Here is a 19661-nt window from a genome sequence, read left to right as displayed (position 1 = left end):
AATAAATAAATCTTTGTATTGAATATTTTTTGTAACCGTTTAAAAAATAGTATCCGCCAAACTTACATTTTATGTTGACAGACAACAGATGACGCTGCGCTGATTTAACTAAAAAGTGGCAGCGCTGTGATTGCTTCGTGCAGTTTATATTTTAAATTGTATAAATATACTGATAATAAGTATTGATATTTACGATCGTTTATATATTTTTGTTATTGAAATGATTATATCCGCTTTATGGCCTATATCACTGATCAAAAAATATATATATATATAGAATTATTTCTAACTCTTTGGGTCGTCGAATAAAATGGCAATGACAGAAACAGCTGTTTTGATGAAATGCATTTCTAAATGCAAAAAAAAACAAATTTATAAAAATTGGGTTTATATTGCTTAAGAAAAAAGAAAATGATAAATAAGTGCATGAACATAAAATTCATCCAGCAAAATTAACAAAAAAACACATGTGTGATAACTAACGAGTGCAGTTTTAGACAAAAATCTACAAGACTTTAAATTAAATCACATATTAAAGCTTATCTACAATGGAAACCGAAATCCTCTCTCAAGCTGTTGATAAATCGCAAATGCCACCATTGCATCAAAAACGCGTTTTGGCATTTATTAATCACTTTATAATAAATTCATGCAATTTCCTTAATGACTTCGCCTTGAAGTGCGAAAGTAAATTTGTGGACTTGGAAAGAAAAATGCAAAAAGTTGAAGCCGCATTAACAATAATAGAAGCAAAGGTACGTTAGCATAACAAAACAATAATTACATACATTAATAAATATCACATTGCAGTTAGCATCTGTGCCGGATGTAACGGACGCCACATCAACTCTCACTGCCACCAATACTGCAACAGAAAAAGTTACAACTGATGCCGCAGAAAAGACTGAAAATAAACCAACCGGAGGAGAGACGACAACCACTGATAATGCTTCGGATGTACCTCAACCAACTGAAGATGCAACTCCGGAACCTACAGGTGTGCGCGCTTGTGAAGATGTGCGTTTTAAAAAGTTTTTCAAAATGGTGCAATTCGGTGTGCCTGCCGGAGCGGTTAAAATTAAAATGCAGGCAGAGGGTGTTGAACCAAGCATATTGGAGTGAGTAGTATTCAACGAAGATAAATTGTGTTATTAAATTTTGTTATTTTGCAGCAATCCCAATTTGTTGTTAGCAGATGGTGTTACAGAATGAGTGCAGTTTAAATGCATATTTTGAAAATACACAAATACCGATTGTCGAAACGGTAGGACAAAGCAAACGTGAAATCTTTGGACGAACTGCTTGCATTCACCATTTATGTGATATTATGAAAAATGTATAAAAAAATACATAAAAATAACTTAAGTAAAATAAAAGACGAACTGTAATTTTGTTTGATTTATCTTTTAATTCAATGTTTAAATAAAAAACATTGTTTTAAATTATATTTTTTCACAAATAACTTGTAAAAAGGCTTTTCCACAAAGCATTTCGTATACAAGCCTTACATTGGTAGAAAAAAACAGCGAAACGCGAAACAAAAAAGCAGATGGTGGCTTGGAATAGGGGGCGAGTGATTTAGAACTGGATCATCTGTCCCTTCCTCTTTTTGTCACCTCCCAACTCGAAATGTTTGCAACGCTTCAGTGGTGTCTGCTTGCGGTACTTGCATTCGGTGCACTCCATACGCAACACAATCTTTTTGGTGGTCTTAGCCTAAAATACGAAATTAAAAAATTATTAGTTACAGCGTAAAAACTTAAAAAATATATATATGCAAAATTGTATAAATGTAAAATTTTGTATGAATGTTCCAACTGAGCAACTGACAGTAGCGTACAATTGCAGTTTGTAGTTTTCAGCATTCAGCAATAATATTGCATAGATCTATCCCACCAAAGAGCCTTATAGTATCTCTTCGATTCAACGGCAATTTAGTTCTACAAATATGCAAATAAATAGCAGCAAATCGCTTGCAATTCGTACCTTCTTTCTGAAGATAGGCTTGGTTTGACCACCGAAACCTTGTTGTTTTCTGTCGTAACGACGTCTGCCCTGAGCACCTTTACGCTCCTTCGACTTCTTGTATTGTGTCACCTTGTGTGGCTTGTGGCACTTGCACTTCTTGCAAAAGGTGCGTCGTTGTTTCGGCACATTCACCTAAAATTCAAGAAAAATGTTATATTTAGCACACTTCAACACAATTCCAATAAGCAACATTTCAATGCGAAATTGCAAACACTAACGTAGCATCGCAAATATAATCATGCAAACATTTTTCAATGAACATAATTATACCAAAATATTGGTATTTAATTAAGGAGTCGTTTAAAACACTAATTTACACATTATGTACGAATATTTTTGCGATGCACCGCGATTTTTATGTAGAATTTTATTCCGATTTTCCGCAAAACGTACCATCTTGACGATTCTTGGTTGTCAAAGAACGAGAAAAAGAAAAGGAGAAAGAATAAACGGAAACGATACAACTGTCAGATGTCAAAATATATAAACAGAAAAAGTAAACGTCAAAATGGAGACAACGAAACACAGCCACAGGGTTGCATAGCGTAACTGTTAGTAGAATGTATTTGGAAAGTAATTAACTATAGAAATTTAAAGAAAATATTCCTTACTTCGAATATTTTGAAGAAAAAATATTTATGAGAATAAATAAGATCCGCTCTTTCTCTCTCTGTGAAATATCTCCAGGTTTAATCACGATAAATAACTGCCGGTACATTTTGGTTAATGTAGTTAAGGGGTTACATGGGTTTTGAAATTTCAAAAAATCGTTTTTTTTTTTTTAATTTTTTTTTAATACTATGATATTTTTAGAATATAATCTCATAGTTTCAAGGTAATTGCATTAAAAGTGTAGTACATAGAACCTTTGGGACAGCTGCGCTGCATACTATACCCGTCGGCTACTTCAATCTTTGGTTGCGTTTTCTTTAAAACATCATTTTTGAAGTCGGTGTCACGATTTCTTTGAAACTTTAGCTCTTATTGAAAATTATAAAAACTCTTCTGAATGGAATTACCTCGTTAATCGAAGAATTTTATTTTCAATTAGAAATATTTTTTTCAAGGCAATTTATGTAAAATTGCAATTGTACAAAAATTCATTTTTTTTTTTTTTAATTCTTCTATTAATCACGACCTATACTCTTCTCCTAGATTCTAAATTATATATTGTGATTTTTTATGAATCGTCTGTTATGCTGATTACCGCGAGGAGACATTTTTGGGCGGTGTCTCCGGAAACCCGCTGCCATTGACTGAATTTCCAAAAGTTTTTTCTGAAAACTTCACAAAACATTATTCAAATGTTGCTCTTTGATATGCTCAAAAGTTGTGATAATTTTATTCCTATATTATATGAATAAGATTGGTGAAATAAGTCTTTTTTTCGGAGGTCAAAACCCACTTAACCCCAATGGGTTTGAGGGATAAAATTGCATACAAAATACTTTTGATTTTATTAATTATTGAAAATAGGAAATTGTCACCACCAAGGCACAGTAGTTAGAGAAAAGGAGGACCACCGACGCCATTTCGTACGCGACTAACTTCAGACATGTACTGAACTCCATTCACAGAGGAGCCATAAAACTTTCATCGGCTTTCGCTCACTGAATTTGGTCCATGGAGTCGAAACACCCCAGATGCAAACTATGAGCTTGAATTTCCGCATAAAACTGGAGCGACCCCAGCAAGTTTCCGTTCTGGTTACTGTAGCAGGTTAAACTTCTACTTCTTCAAAATAGTTCTCATTATACAAAACTTAAGTGCTGCATACAAAGAGCCCCCGCATGACACTTACCACCTTTTTAGATGCTCTGCTGAACTCAGCCACATACCATCCTTCTCTCCTTGTCCGACAGCGCCGAAACGGGTCGTTTCCCTGGTCTCGATAAAAAAAGAGCTAAGGTACTCGCCACAATAACAACAATAAATACATTAATATGGGAGACACCTTTTCGTGAATACTTTTGAAAGTTCTTTGTAAACAAATTTGACTATTTTCTTCATTTGACCAAAAACAATTGTACCTGAATTACTTGAATTCAAAACATCTTAAATTCTAACTCAGAATTACCTTACCATAGTTCAAGAAAATCATTTAAAATTGTTTTCTTATAGTAATATTGAAATTTTTTGGAATTGTTCATTGTAGCTTGTTACGAAAAATAAATGCTTTTGCTTGTTATTTATCCCTGTATAGGTATAGTAAAAATAATTGTTTTTTCTGTCTTTAGAATTTTCAGAATCTTCCTTTTAAATCCTTCAGTATTATTTTTTCCCTCACTATTATTTTCCATGTAAAAATTGTATTTTGTACTAAACAACCTTTAGCAGTGAGCCACACAGTCATAAACATATTGCTTTGTGCATATTCTTAAGGTACATACATACATACATACATTTAGTTTGTGTGTACAGTTATTAAAGTATGTACATATGTATATATGTATGTATGCAAATGTAACATGAAATACATATGTACATATGTATATTCCTAACACAGGTAACGAAACTGACAATTTTACCTTGAGCAGATTTTCTTTGGAAAGGATCACATATTGAAGGATATAGGTACATACATACATATGTATATTTGTACATGCGAACGTAAAAGTGCAACCCCTGAAAGGAATTTATTGAAAATTCTGAAAAATACAGTTGAACTTCCATAACTTGGAAGGAATTGACTGAAAATTCTAGAAAATACAGTTGAACTTCCATTCTATAACTCCAAGTTCTCCATAACTCAAACTCTTGAATTGGCAATAGCATTTCGAAGTCAAATTTCATACAAATTTCCTTCCATAAATCGAACTTTTAAATTGGCACGTGCTAACTCTAAGTCACCTTTTTCCGTGGAATTCCACTTTGTAGACAGCTGCTCACGTAGAAGTCGCCGCGAGTATTTATCTCTTCAAATGTTTATTTTACAGATTATATTGAGTTGGACAATAAGTTATGCTCAGCCGGATTTATAACAGATGACATTGTAAAACCGAATATTTCAGACCCAACGAATGTATGTAACTTCTAGTGCCATGGAAAATGATGAGGTTCCTGAAGAAGGAATTATTCAACCGCCATCCAAACATGATTTGACGCATTCCTTTGCAATTTTAAATTCCTATTAAAATAGGAATATTAATACAACTGACGATCACTACAAAGCACTGAACAGTTTAGAAACTCTTTTCACTGAAACAAAGAAGCAAAAAATATACTATGATCTTTTTGATCTGATCAAAACTAGAATTTTGACGACCCAAAACGGCCAAAATTTTTGTTATTTTTTTAAGCATATCCATAAAATTTTAGAAAAATTTATTCAGTAGTTTTTTTTAACTCTCACATATCGTTTTTTAGGCTGTCACACTAGGTGTGCCCCTTAAGAAGTTTTTAAGAATAGATTTTTTTTTTTTAATTTTAATCATGTTTTTATTGTTCAGAAATTAAATAACACGTTTGCAGGAGTCGTCATCAAAAAGAGGGTATCTTATCCGAGGCTGTTTTCTTCAGTTCATTGGTGGGGTTTATTACGTGGCGAAATGTTTCGCCTTCTCACTTTAGCTCGCCTTCAAACGGATGTTTTTTGGCTACCCATAGTATGTATGGGTATATATGTATGTAACATAGTTCAGCGAATTAAGAGACAGCAGCTACGCTGGCTGGGTCAAAACGCTCCACACCTGAAAGTATGCGACGCAGCAACCGCCGGGTGAAGCAGAGGAAGGCTTTCACTCCGTTGGAAAGACCAGGTGGAAAAAGACCTGGCTACACTTGGATTCTCCAGTTGACGCCAAGCAGCGAGAAGGAAGAACGATTGGCACGCTGTTGTGAATTCGGCTATAACCACGTGGTGTGCTGGTGGTGTCTACGCCAATAAAGAAGAAGGAAAAAGAAAATAATGTATGAAACACCCATTCCATATTATTAAGCAGTGAAAACTTAAACTTAAAAACTTTTTTGAACAAATTTGTTAAACAATTTATTACCTTTTGGCTTTTTTTGTATGCAAATTATATCCCCAATATTTATTCTTCACTATATGCCAATTTTTTGTTGTAAAAATCCAGTGCTGCTGAGAAATAGTAGACACAGTTTATTGTAATTATTTGGTCACTCCTGTATGCAAAGTCGATCTGTAACTAAATTGTAAAGTAAATCTTATTTTCTTGGTACTTTATTTATGTATACATATGAAACCAAACAAAATACACATGAAACACTTTTTGGATTTTGTAAAATCTTACAATTTTAATTTTTTACGGCTTCTTATTTATTTATTTGACGCCATCTTTACGAATGCAATTATCCGGTATAAAGGGATGTCCAACTTATTTCAGCGTGGTGGCGCCTTAAAATTTTCGTTTTGTATAACAATTTCCATTGTGGCCAGATCGTATAAAATAATTGCTTCTGGGCATTTAAATTAAAACAACCAACATGTATTGCGATTAAAAATTTAACTTAAAAATAAAGATTTAATATCTTTGACTATTAATTTTACTATTTTATATTAAAACAACTGACTTTTGAATTTTCAATACTTAATAAAGGTATTCAAGCTTGTTAGCTCTCAATTAATAAATGTTTTTAATCATTTTTCAATGAGAATTAATACTATGATGTAACACATTTCAAAACGTTTCATCAAATACATTTAAATTTCACATTTTCTTTAATTTTTATTTTGTTTTTTGTTTTTTTTTTTAATTTTTTTTTTTTTTTTTTTAATTTTTTGTTAGTGGTTTTGAACGTTGCTGTGATCAAATTGAAAGGTGAATTTTTAATTTATACTTCGCGTGTTTTTCGAATCGATACATTTTTTTTCTGTAAGTTGGTAGTACTGTTAGTGACATCTATGCTCATGTCAAAATATTCATTAGTGTTTGAGATATGCGTCGTTTTGTGAGGCTCTAAAAGTGAGTTCTTCGATTTTTAGTATGTCTCAATTTTTTTAACAAAGAATCAATCACCATCCCGTACTGCATTGGTTATTCGTGTTCATTTCGCCACATTTCAATCACCGCATTCGCCTGATTTACCTTCGTGTAACTTCTGGCTATTCAGCAAATTCACATGATCACTCCGAGGACAACGTTTTGACTCAATTGAGGATATAAAAGCTGAATCGAAGAAGGCTCTGATGGCCATTCGTTGGCATAAGTGTATTGCAGTGGGAGGAGATTACATTGAAGGAGATGATATGGACAAAAATTCACCTTTCAATTAGATCACAGTAGTTAATTCCTCAGTTTGCATATTTTTTGGGTAAAATTTCAATCTGGCCATACCCGTTTCCATTTGCTAAACGTCAAAACCGCCGGAACTTTGACAGTTGTGCTTGCACGTGAATCTTTTGGCAGCAGAGAGCGTCACTTGCCGGTCGGCTGACTTTATATTTGTGTATGTGTATGTGATTTTATGCGGTACATATTGACCACACAAAAGCGAATCGGGTAGCCTTCTACACTATTTCTTATATACATACATATATATCCATATAGCTTAAGAAAAAGTATTAATAACTAAGGAAAGAGAAGATTTTCAGTGAAAAAGTTCTGTGGCATTTAATATACATACATACATAAGTATGTACATTTTTAAGTCAGCAGCATTTTGCACAAGAGCCAAGAGCCTTTTTTGTATGGTGAATGGCGCGGTTTTACTTTACTCTCTCACCAAATGTATATGCAGGTATAAATAAGGGTTGCCATTTAGCTCAAATGAAAATGTTTCGAAAATTCTGTGTAAAAAAATTTAAAATTTTTAGAACTTTGGTTTATAGCGTGTGATGACCAGAAGCATAGAGATGTCCTCATTAAATATTATACCGAAAGTTCACGTCGAGGTGTTGTTGATATACATACATAGCTCCATCTACGAATACCCATTTGAATTTAAACTTGCTAAGAGACTATAATGAACGTTTCTTGTTCTTCTTTATAGACGTAGAACCGCTTGCATGGACCGCTTATATTGTTCTTCCTCTTCGCTAATTGGAGACTCCAAGTGTAACCAGGTCCTTCACCACATGATCTTTCCAACGGAGTGGAGGTCTTCCACTTCCTTTACTTCACCCGGCGGGTGCTGCGTCGAACACTTTCAAAGCTGGAGCGTTGTCATTTTTCGAGCGACATGACCTAGCCAGCGTACCCGCTGTCTCTTAATTAGCTGAACTATGTCAAACCCGTCCTCGTACGGCTCATAAAGTGCACGTCTCACAGAGTAGAAAAAATAGGGGCAGTAAGTGTCTAATATCAAATAATTTTCTTACAAAATCAGATACAGTGGACATTAGTAAATTACTTCCAAAAGATCCTCTGGCACTTGATATTTTATATTGTTATTGAAAGAGGAGTTCTAAATTTCAAATACCTTTAATTCCCACTCATTTGAGCCATTAGAAGCGAACATCGTCTTTCGAGAAACTTGAAAAAGAAAAAAATATTTGCTATTCCTGGCAGGATGCCGTTCATTTAGGAAAATCCTTAATGAAATTTTTGTATAGACCTGTATTTTCCTATTGTGTTTGGCATTTGTCGAAAAATCGGTTAGAAAATCTAGCTCTCATACAGCCGATTGTTTACAAAATTCAGGTCAGGATAAATTAGAGAGTGTTCATGTAGGGAATGAAATAGTTTTTGTTTTTTACCTATGTTATTTCTGTTGTTGTGGCGGGTAAATTCTGCCCAGTTGACAGTTCTTGGCCGCATAAAAATTCAGAACAGTATTCAAGTTTTTATGGGAGTTGAAACCTAATTGAATATTAATTCAATAAATTGATCGCTTAAATTTGTTAAATCTAAAAGAAGGACAAACTACTGTGTGTATTTCTGTCACGAAAAATGCACTCATAAGTCAAACTTGGCAACTCTGCATTAAGAAAAAATTCTCTAATAATTCCAAAAGTGGCTTTTTCTGTTCATGTTCTCCTATGACACCAATAAAACAATGTGAACGAGCTCTTGGTCAGACGTACAAAATGTATGTAATGCACACTTTTTAAATATATATTTTAAGTACTTTTTATTTTCTTTTAAGTTGAGCAAGAATGGGTGAAGATGATGGACAGAACTCATTCACTCATTCATGATTTGCGTTTTGAGAATATGCCTTCAGCAAACAAACGTAAATATTTAATTAAATGTATGCAGTATGTATGTATGTATTTTTATGTGTAAATAAGCGATTTGCCACGCCACAGCTCCATCTGTACCCTCTTGCCGACCGATGGAAGGATGCCAGGAAGTATTCTTTCATGCAGCAAAAACGACTAATTTGTTTAGGTCTTTGTATGTACACATCCATATCATATGAAAACAACAGAATTTCGTTGAAACTAACAAAAACTACAACAAATTTGCTCCCTAATTCGATATAACATATCTGCAATCAGCAGAATATGTGCCGCTGTATGAGTAGGGGCTTGTAGCTAGCGGAAGCGGAAAGTAAATTTTAAGTATCTACACATACATACATATGGGTATACATACATTTATTTATGTACATATGTAAATAGAGCAGATGAACTTTTGAAGTGGTCGGTGAAGATAGCTGTTTTAACGATGGTTTAGCTAATGAATGAAGAACATTAATAGTTTTGATGATTTTATAACTATGAAGTGTAAATGTGTATGTATTTGTGTTCTAATTTGGGCCGAACTAAATGTGCTTTATAACAGTGGAGGTTATGAAGATCCCAGAAAATGAGAATAATTTTTCCAGAGTGCTGATAGATCGGCCAGGTATGATATACGTAATACAAGGAAGGACTTTATGTGAGCTGATGTAAAAATTAGACAATGGGCTTGGCACCGACACTTTTAAGTAAAATCCTATATCTCAGGAATTACTTCACTTAAATTCCATCTGATCTTTGATCTTTGAGGAATAGTAAAAGTGGCGATTGACATGATTGTAGAAATCATCTTTATTATCGCGTTAAATGGTTGAAAATTCGCTCTTCCTTAAAAATACCATGTAGCGAGTTAATTTCACTATATAAATTTGGGCCTAACCATTTAGCTCTTTTATTGCAATAAAAGTTGTATTTGTTCTAAAAAACCAGGGAATTACTTTAAGGTGTAAAACCAGTAATATAGAGTAAAGTCGGCCGTATTTTTAAAAGTTCTGATATTAGTTATACATATAGGGGCTAGGCCAAGTTTTCACTCGAATTTATTTACCTATTTAATGCACAACGATACACTTTTTGAGTAAAACACGCTCCCTCATTTTCATTGAGAAAACTTACATATTGGCCAATATATGCGGTACAAAGTCAACCGGCAAGTTCGAAAATCTTTATATTAAGTATATGGGAGCTAAGGGAACTATTAGTCCGATTCAACAAATTTTCAACATACAGACATACCATTATAATAGAAGAATCATCGCTTAATTTCAGTTATATACATATATCACATATTGACCGACATTTTCGATCAAAAGTCAACTATGGGTAGCGGAGTCTAAATATTCGGTACCTAAGGGCTTGAACAGTTTTTATTGGATTTAAACAATTTTTGGTCATAAGGTAGCACACACAAAAGACATTATTCGTACAAAGTTGTGTCTTCAACATAATGAATGAGATAAGAATGCAAAAAGAATGGCACGTACAAAATTTTGTCGAAATCGGTTGGTCGGGTCCGGAGATATGGGTTTTCACCAAAAAGTGGGCGGTGCCACGGCCATCGTCCAAATTTTCACGCCGGCTCCCATAAAGATTTCTCATACCGTCTCGCTGGTGAAATTTAATGTCTCTGGCGTGTTTAGTTATTGATTTATCGCGCTTTTAGTCGTTTTTAACAGTACCGTTATATGGGGAGTGAGGTTGGTTATCTTCCGATTTCATCCATTTTCACACTTTCGGTAGAAATTCTTATAAGATTTGTACTCAGCAAATTGGGTTGTTGTAGCTTAAGTAGAGATGTGAGAGATATGTTAGAGGGTGGGGCCATGCCCACTTTTTCCAAAAATTTTGCCAACAGGTTCCCCTTGCTAATGCAATCCTCTGTACCGAATTACAACCTTATATCTTTATTTAGTGCTTAGTTATGTCGCTTTGTATGTTTTCGGTTAATGGCGATTTGTGGGCGTGGCAATGGTCCGATTACGCCCATCTACGAGCTCTAAATTTTTTTGTACTAAGGAACGCATTTCATTGAGATATCTCAGTTTTTACTCATGTTACAGCTTGCACGGACGGACGAACGGACAGACAGTCAACCGGATTTCAACTTTTCTCGTCATCCTGATCATTTATATACATATACATATGCACATATATTATATCTATCTTGCTTAGTTTTATACGTGATACGTACTACCGTTAGGTGAACAAAACTCTGTAGCAAGAGTATAAAAAGGTACAACCAAATACGTCAGTTATATCACAAATTCACTGCGTAGTGTAACGGATGGGTCAGACATCTACCATAAAAAAGGTTTGAACTAAAATAAAATGGATTTCAGCTCGCCCACAATTAATTCTCATCTGATTCTCCAATTTATTAATATACAATTTCATATATGAGCCTTGATGTTATCTAACAAGTAAAAGGGACCTGCAACTATTTATGACAGGAATACGTTCGATTATTTGTCATTACCAATCGTCTGGGACTGGTTTCAAAAAGAAAAGCTTTTTCTTAATGTTAGTCGATTTAACGAAAATAGATTCTTCGTACTAATAGTGTGTATCATCTCTAACCATACATACCATATATCAACATTTGTTCCCATCATCCACCAATTTTCGAAGTACAATACTTATCGGTCGGTATATTAAGCCTTCAGCTAAAGTTCTTGCCGAAAATACTCCGCTTCAGAAGTATAAATATAATACAAGCGATAAACATATTCTACAACAACCCCCAATGGACTATCAGTCGATGGATTAGTGGTTCAAATAGCGGATGCGACCATCACAAAAGGGAGCAGAAGCTCTCACACCAGTATGCAGCTGTTTTGTTTTTATGATGACGTAAAGACGTTGCACCTCCTCTCATTCGAATTTCCACTCCAATAAAACTCATATTTTATGATAGAAATGATTATGTATTTGGAGATTTGTCGTGAAGGTTATAATACTTAACCTGCAGCTAAAGCCCAGTAAAATAACTGTCGGTGTTTTGAACTGAACTTTTGAACCCTGAACTGGATTATATTAAGTTTGCCACAAAATTTGTAAAACCCAGTAGGAAACGTCGAAGATCATATAATGTATGCAAATGATGAGCAGATTTGATTTGGTCAAGTTCGTCTGTCTGTATATACACGAACTAGTCCATAAGTTTTTGAGATATCGTATTTAAATTTTGTACTAGTCCTTTTCGCTCCAAGAGGCTGGTTATTTGTCGGTATGTCCGATATTGGATCACTATATAATCTAATTGTCATGTAAACTGACCGATCTCAGAATAAATTGCCTACATCGGAACACTGCAGAATAGAATTGCCATTGAAATTGTCCGATCAAAATTTATATAAAAATCTTCTAAAAGATCTACTTTCCTAATTAAGTAATCCTAATGCGACTTGATTGTTGTTTATATAAAAAACTTCGCTAAAAAGACCTATCAAAACGTTTTTCGTTGGATGCGAACCGTTTACTGGTTACGTTTTCAGATTTAGTTATATGTGTATAATTCAATAAAAAATTTACTGTGAATGGTATTCAGGCTCCGGTTTAGCCGAAGTTAACGTTTTGTCTGGTTTTTGTTAACATTTTGTATTTGCATGTTTTCTGTACTTACTTTTGTTGCACAGTGTAAGAACGCACATTAGCATATAGGGTTCATTTTCCACATTTACCACATTTGATCGAATGTTGTCATAAATGTATAAAAATAGTTACCTACACACGTTTCTAAATAATTACATTTACATGACGATTAATGACACCCCTCACACCCTGCTGTTGTCGATAATGACAATTTGAGGCTTACATCAATTACTGAATTCCAATTTGTTTCGAACTACGATCATTTTTATACATTTACAAACATACATACATACATATAAATATGTTTATTCAAATAGTATGTATGTAAATGTATATTTGTATAGTGTTAATCCACATATTTGTCACACGAGCCGAAATATCGATGCTTCTGTCACCGTGCTAGTAATTAACATAATAAAGAAAGCCGTAGGCACAAGACAAGGGCATTAAAGGTGGACATTTAAATTGTTTGTATGTATGTATGTAAGCACATTAAATGGCAGCAGCTGTCCTTTATCTGCTTACCTAGCCACCACGAAATACTTTAGTCGTACAACACCCTTTATGAGGAAGCAGCCTTTGAATATACAATAAAATTATAAAATAAAAGAGCGTATACTACCCCGTAGAGTTGCCAAACTTCAACATTTGTAGGAGGTTTGAAATAATTGATATAATATATGTATGTATGTATGTATGCGAAGTTTTCTAAGACACAAATTTAATTATAAACAGGACAAACTATGGATATATTATATCTTACGTAGTATGCTTTCTCTTTTTTAAAATTTTCTTCTATTCGAAACCGATCTTTATTTATAAATGTTTGACTTTACTTCAAGTGCAACATTTTCGACTGGAATTTCGGCTAATGTGTGCTGAATGTTGTTTTCGAGCTCCGCGAGTCTTGCTGATTGATAGTCGTAAACCTTTAATTTAACATACCTTATCCCTCATACCCATAACATAATATATTTAGAGGCGTTAAATCGCATTATCTATTGGGCTATTTCTCGAAACTACCGAGACAATGTGTCCATGTTTAGACGGGAAACTTGAGTCGACGAATCGTTTTGCTTAAAATAGAGATCGCCTGCGTCGATTTCATCAAATTTCGGGAAAAAGTTGGTCAACATCGTGTTGTAATGATCGATATCGGAGGTAATGTCATTTCCTGCCTCCACTTTTGAAGCCACTTTGAAATACACATTTTTTGTCAAAAATCAAACTTTTGACTAGATCTTCCATCATTCCATGTATTCATGTCATATATTTTTGGAAATGTATAATATTTGAATAAAAATTCACTAAAAATTCATTACTTCGATCTGCTTAAATTCACACGGCAACTCTACTTTCAACACTTCCTTTATATTTTACCTGAGCGCATACGAACTTATTTGTTTGCTCGTAGTTGGCATCACTGTCGCAAGATCAAACTGTACATGAAGCCACATTGTACCACACACAGGCGTTTGTTGTACAGCACGCGCGCTTCCCCTGGCCATCCGGCGTCATTGGACGCACGCTGTAACACCTAGCTTGAATACAAAGCAAGGTAAAGGCAAAGTGCTGGGTTACATTTTTCCTTTGATGAGGTAGTGTGGGATAAGAATAATCAACGTCAGGTAAGGTTAGGTAAGTATAGTGTAGATAAACTAAATAAATGCTTAAAAATAACTTATATTATAATAGATATTTTCTGGAATAAATTTTTTCCTCATTAAATGCTGCAGAGGATCGATGGAAAATAAAGAGACAAATAATAAAATTTAGACTTCAACAAAGGTTATATTTCAACTTATTGAATTTCACAATAAATGCTGACAGAATAAAATCTTCTCAATATTAAATTTTGGTACCGTTATGTATGTAGATACTGAGCATACTTATATTTTTTCATGATATCAAGCGGTTTCGATTTTTACTTTAAAAATCGTCTCCTAAAAAGCTATATATTGGCCCCTTCACTCGTAAAAAACATTTGAAATAACTGTAGAAACTGGTAATATGGTCCCTAAAATAAATTAGATCCAATTGTTAAAATTATAGGAATATACATATGTACATACATATGTAAAGCTGCTAGTGGCTCACATCAAGAGGGGCTCATCCGTAATTTAATGTTTGTTGAGATGAGTACAATATTTTAATTTTTCTTTCTTTTATTGTCTATAAGTTGAGTATTACATATTATCTTCAAATCACTCATGTTCACTACTCGAAAAATAAAATGTGATAATTTTAGAGTTCTGCACTTATGTATTTATACACTTATTATGTATGTACATATGTATGTACACACATATGTATATAATTATTTACGTACATATATGTAAGTAATTTTGTGCTTTTTATTGAATTTATGTTATTTAATAAACCAATTCCAAAAGCCCTGAAAAATGTCATCAAATCAAATCAAGTAAACAAATATGCATGCATATTCCTACACACATTTATGTATATAAAATATACAAATATAAATATACTAAAGCTTTTTGTGCCCACCTTATCAATGTCTGGGGGTTAGCTATAAAAAGTAAGAAATCAACAAAATGATTTGAGTCAACAGTCTGATAACACAGCATTTTGACTTGCCTAACGCGGCCGCACAAATACACCAATGCTTGTTTACCCACGAGTACACTCCATTTTGCTGTTGTTTTACGACAGCCGAAAGAAGAAAATCCAAACTGCCAACTAAAGAAACAACAGCATATAAACGAAGCAATGCACATACACGTACATACACAGTATGTATGTATATTGCTGTATTATTATTTTTTGCCGGTGTCGGCTCACAGATTTGCAAAATTGTTTGTGTTTGCCTCAGAAACACACTCATACATCTACAGCTGTATAACGATTTATTGTTATTCCCAGCAGTACTCACACCCCCTTACATTAATGTGCTCCAAATGTAGATTTCAACTTATGACTTATCAAAAAGCTTTCGGTTATGAAAACATCATTTAGAAAAAAAATATCTAAATACATATGTATGTATGTAGATGTGTAAAAACAATAACAAAATTACACGGTGCTTAAATTGTGAACACGAAGCAGTTCGCGGCGTACAAAGAAATCATCGTTAAAGTCTTTAACGTTAGAGTGTTGACGGCAATAACGATCACGACGCGAACAGCAAAGATGTATAAAACGACGACCGTAATTACTTAGGTGAACGTTTCTAGACTACAACAGGTGTAATGAATAAGCTTAGTATGTGAAAATATTTAGTTAAGAGCTAGTACAATAGCTGTGAAATGGCAACCGAACACAAAACGACACGAAAAAGCCAGCCCGCCACTCGTGAATGCTCATAAATGCAAAATATGAAGCACCAAATTGTTTGTGTGAACTATAAAATAAAATATTTAAATTAAATATTAATGAGTAATACTAAATATGCATATGCACATACATATATTTATGTATATGTATGTATATAGAAACATATATTTTTTTATATATAAAGACATTCATAAGCTTATATGGCAATATTTTAAATAACAATTAGTAAAACCACAACCGAATTCAGCCATTTTTGAAATAGGCGGGAAAATTTACTTCGAAACAAACTAAGTATACAATTTTACTTAGTATGTAGGTACGTTAATGTGTACACACATACTACTTTAAATATATATGCGTACATGTATGCACTATGTATGTACATATACATACATATTTGTGAACAAAATGGTCTCTGCACAATGTAACTAAAAAGAAACTGTACAGGACATTTTGAGTTCCCATCAATGTAAATGAGTATAGGTGTTTTCATGTAGGCTACTCATACTACTCGCTGATAAAAAACATTTCAAAATACTTGCTAACGTATTGTGTTTTTATGAATTTATTTTTAACAAAATTTTCACTCCTTATCAATAATACATACATATGTATGTATGTATATTCGTGTATTTTTCAAAGTATACTTTTACTCATTCAAACGAATGTTATTTGTATTAATGTCTACTTATGGAGTATGTTTGTGAAGTGGCTACACTCCAAAGACCGCCAAAAAATATAATTTACAGAGCGGATACCTTCACACGTTGAATAACAACTTTGTTTGAATGGCTGTCCAACTGTCGTAAACACAAGCGCAAAACGGTCTAGATAAGCAACAATGCAGGCGTTATTTTGCATCACGGCAGCTGAAATGTACTGTATTTGTACAGTAAACAACCGATAAAATGAGCAAATAATTGTCGAAAAAGCCGGTAGAAGGCATACGAATTTTTTGAACAAATTAAAATTTTCGAAAAATATTATAAACTATGTTCTCGACTGTAGACAAAGTATAAATTTAGAATCTGATATATAAAAAATTTGAAAATATGGTAAAATTTTTATTTAAAAGTTGACGATGATGAACACATTCTAAGAGAAAAAATATATATTAGAATAAAATCACATTGAAGTTGAAATATCATAATATAGCAGATTAATAAAAGAGTAATATGACAATATCTTCCGCTGAGTATATTAAAAACTCAGCCTACTTGAGATTATTAATGGATAAACCCATAAGCAGATCTATAAAATCGAACTACATACATATGTACAATTCTTTGCACTTTTTCAATTATAAATGTTTAACAAGTTTAAAATACAATCGGTGAGTTTTGACAGTGCTGGTTAGTTTAGGTTAGGTTAATCTGCTAGGCCACTAAGCCATGTTCTTGCGTCCTTTGCGATACCAGATGGAGTTCATTTGCTAAGTCCAAAATCGTTGAGGATCCCTGCGCTTGACAGAAATTTTAAAAGACTCTGCGGCCTCACTATCGATACCTCCTCCAGTGTATCATACTGTGGGGACATACTGATGCTTACAGCGTAGTCTTGCCAATGCAGGACAAGTGTACAAGAGATGCTGCATTGTTTCTCTGGTGCCCTGCTCTAGGCATTTCCTGCAGTTTTCTCGATCTGTCAAACCCATCTTACGGGTGTATGTCGCCACCAGACAGTGACCAGTTAGTATTCCTATCATGCTTCTACAGTCTCTTCTATCGAATGTCAATAGGAATGCTGTGTACTTTCGATCTACCGCTTTGCACATGACTTATGCAGTGCTGATTAACGAACAATTGTTGTATATTCTACAATTTGAATACAGTTTCTAAAGTTGCTAATTAAAGTCTGTTGCAATTTTTACAAAATTATTTATATTTTCTCACTAAAAACTTTCAATATTTCAAAAATATATTTATTTATCAACTTTGCACAGTTTTTTTCATTATTCACGCTTTCAATTTTTTTAATTGCAATCATTTTCTTACAAAAAGCTGCATTGTTTCTCTGCTTTCAAGTTTTGAGATATCGATCGGATCATGCATATAATTTTGTAACTCAAAACCAAATTTTAGTTTTTTGCATGTGTGGTTCTCTACTGAAAAAGCTAGTCTTTCTAATTTGACTCTCTCGGAATGTTTCGATAACTAGAGAGACGTTTTATCAAACTGGACCAAAGTATAAATAGCCTATTTACAACATATAATATTTATCAATTCCAGTGAGAATTTTCAGTTAAACAGAGACAACTCAAAATAATCACTATAGCATATATAAAAAAATTCAGGAAAAATAATAACTAAAATTCGTTATTTTCGTGCAAATATAAACAAATAAAAATGAAACAACGGTTATATTATTTTTAATGATATTTTCGTACAATTATGTATTGTTTTTTCTTTGTAATATATTATTAATATTTACAAACAGTTTTTCGAACACTTAACAAGTGCGATATGTACATATGTACATACATATGTAGCTGTCATACAAACTGTACAATCGGAATCAAATTCTTCAAACCACCTTTTGTGTTTGGAAAGAATGTTACAACTTCGATGCAATCAAAGTTTACGTTTTTTCTTGTTTTACATAGATTTAAAGTGTATAGTACTATATCGATACAGTAAATTTCCTTACTAAACTTATTTACAGTCCATTTAAAGCTTTTTTTGCCATTGTGTTTACTCAACCGGATTTACCGTAAGTAATAGCTAATCTGTTTACCCGAATCCTCTCATACCACTTCGCTGCCAGCATATTCAATTTATGCCATTTGAACTTTCATTAATTTCTCTTGTTGTTTTCTACTATTTAATCAAAAAAATTTTGGTTTTGGTTATGCGTTTATTTTAAAAAGGCTTTACTGTAACGTGTTATTTTGCTTAATGAACATCAATATCCTTTCGCAAGCAATAACCTCACGACGAAATAGAGAATTTCGTCAATTCGCCTTAATGCTCACTTGAATTCGATTGATGCCATCTCTTTGTACTCAATTTCCATTTTATTTTCAATATGCAATCTTATTTGACGCCTAGCGAATTCGCTACTAAATACAAATGAACATAAAAATATACTCACTGTTGTATATATTATCCATAAAGTACATATTTTAACATTGGATCACAGTTAAATGACTTTTCTGGCAGGCGTACAAGTGAATGTAGCACTTCTCCTACATTTTTTTGCGCTCATACATATATTTACATGTATGATTATACATACAAACATATCTACTTGTGAATAAATATGTTCATATGTATCTACAGTCGTTTGCAGTGCATTCGACTCACTTACGTGTATAAACGACGTAAAGTCGTTTTAGTTAAATGTGGCAGGTCATATCATTCTACATCATTCTAAGCAGCGCTTCCCAAACTGGGGTGACTCGAGTTGCTTTTGCAGATATCATATACATACATATGTATGTATGTATGTATAAAAGTGCTGTCAAATTAATTGAAAATTAAATTTATAAAATTTATACATACATACATTATAAAATTGCAAAATATTTTAATATTTTAAACACTTTTTTATACATTTAAGATGTGTTTTATAAGTTCAAATTGTTCTGTCATTCCTTACTCTTAAA

The 19661-nt window shown here is 33.2% G+C and overlaps 3 protein-coding genes and 1 long non-coding RNA gene across 4 annotated transcripts in view; 1 reads left to right on the top strand and 3 right to left on the bottom strand.

The window, feature by feature from the left end:
* The window catches only part of LOC126752347 (uncharacterized), a 453313-nt gene extending 446897 nt beyond the window's left edge, over window positions 1-6416 (bottom strand). Inside the window, exons 1-3 of the long non-coding RNA XR_007665986.1 lie at window positions 6282-6416; window positions 6024-6176; window positions 5741-5902 (exon numbers count right to left, since the gene is read on the bottom strand). This is a non-coding gene — a long non-coding RNA (uncharacterized LOC126752347). The remainder of the gene's footprint in view (window positions 1-5740; window positions 5903-6023; window positions 6177-6281) is intronic.
* LOC126752344 (uncharacterized) overlaps window positions 1-19661 on the bottom strand; it is a 203374-nt gene that overhangs the window by 75017 nt on the left and 108696 nt on the right. The window lies entirely within an intron of this gene.
* Window positions 375-1388, top strand: LOC126752338 (WASH complex subunit 3). Its single transcript, XM_050463058.1, has 3 exons — window positions 375-755; window positions 811-1118; window positions 1173-1388. The coding sequence occupies exons 1-3, from the start codon at window positions 549-551 to the stop codon at window positions 1210-1212; spliced, it is 555 nt and encodes a 184-aa protein (XP_050319015.1). The 5' UTR covers window positions 375-548; the 3' UTR covers window positions 1213-1388.
* On the bottom strand, window positions 1386-2499 carry LOC126752345 (60S ribosomal protein L44). Its single transcript, XM_050463069.1, has 3 exons — window positions 2422-2499; window positions 1987-2160; window positions 1386-1716 (listed from the first exon to the last, which is right to left on the bottom strand). The coding sequence occupies exons 1-3, from the start codon at window positions 2422-2424 to the stop codon at window positions 1579-1581; spliced, it is 315 nt and encodes a 104-aa protein (XP_050319026.1). The 5' UTR covers window positions 2425-2499; the 3' UTR covers window positions 1386-1578.

This window comes from Bactrocera neohumeralis, chromosome 3 (assembly GCF_024586455.1).
Source record: "Bactrocera neohumeralis isolate Rockhampton chromosome 3, APGP_CSIRO_Bneo_wtdbg2-racon-allhic-juicebox.fasta_v2, whole genome shotgun sequence".
Taxonomy (NCBI): Eukaryota; Metazoa; Arthropoda; class Insecta; order Diptera; family Tephritidae; genus Bactrocera; species Bactrocera neohumeralis.
Note: the sequence above shows the minus strand (reverse complement) of the source record. Positions and strands in the feature narration are given on the sequence as shown.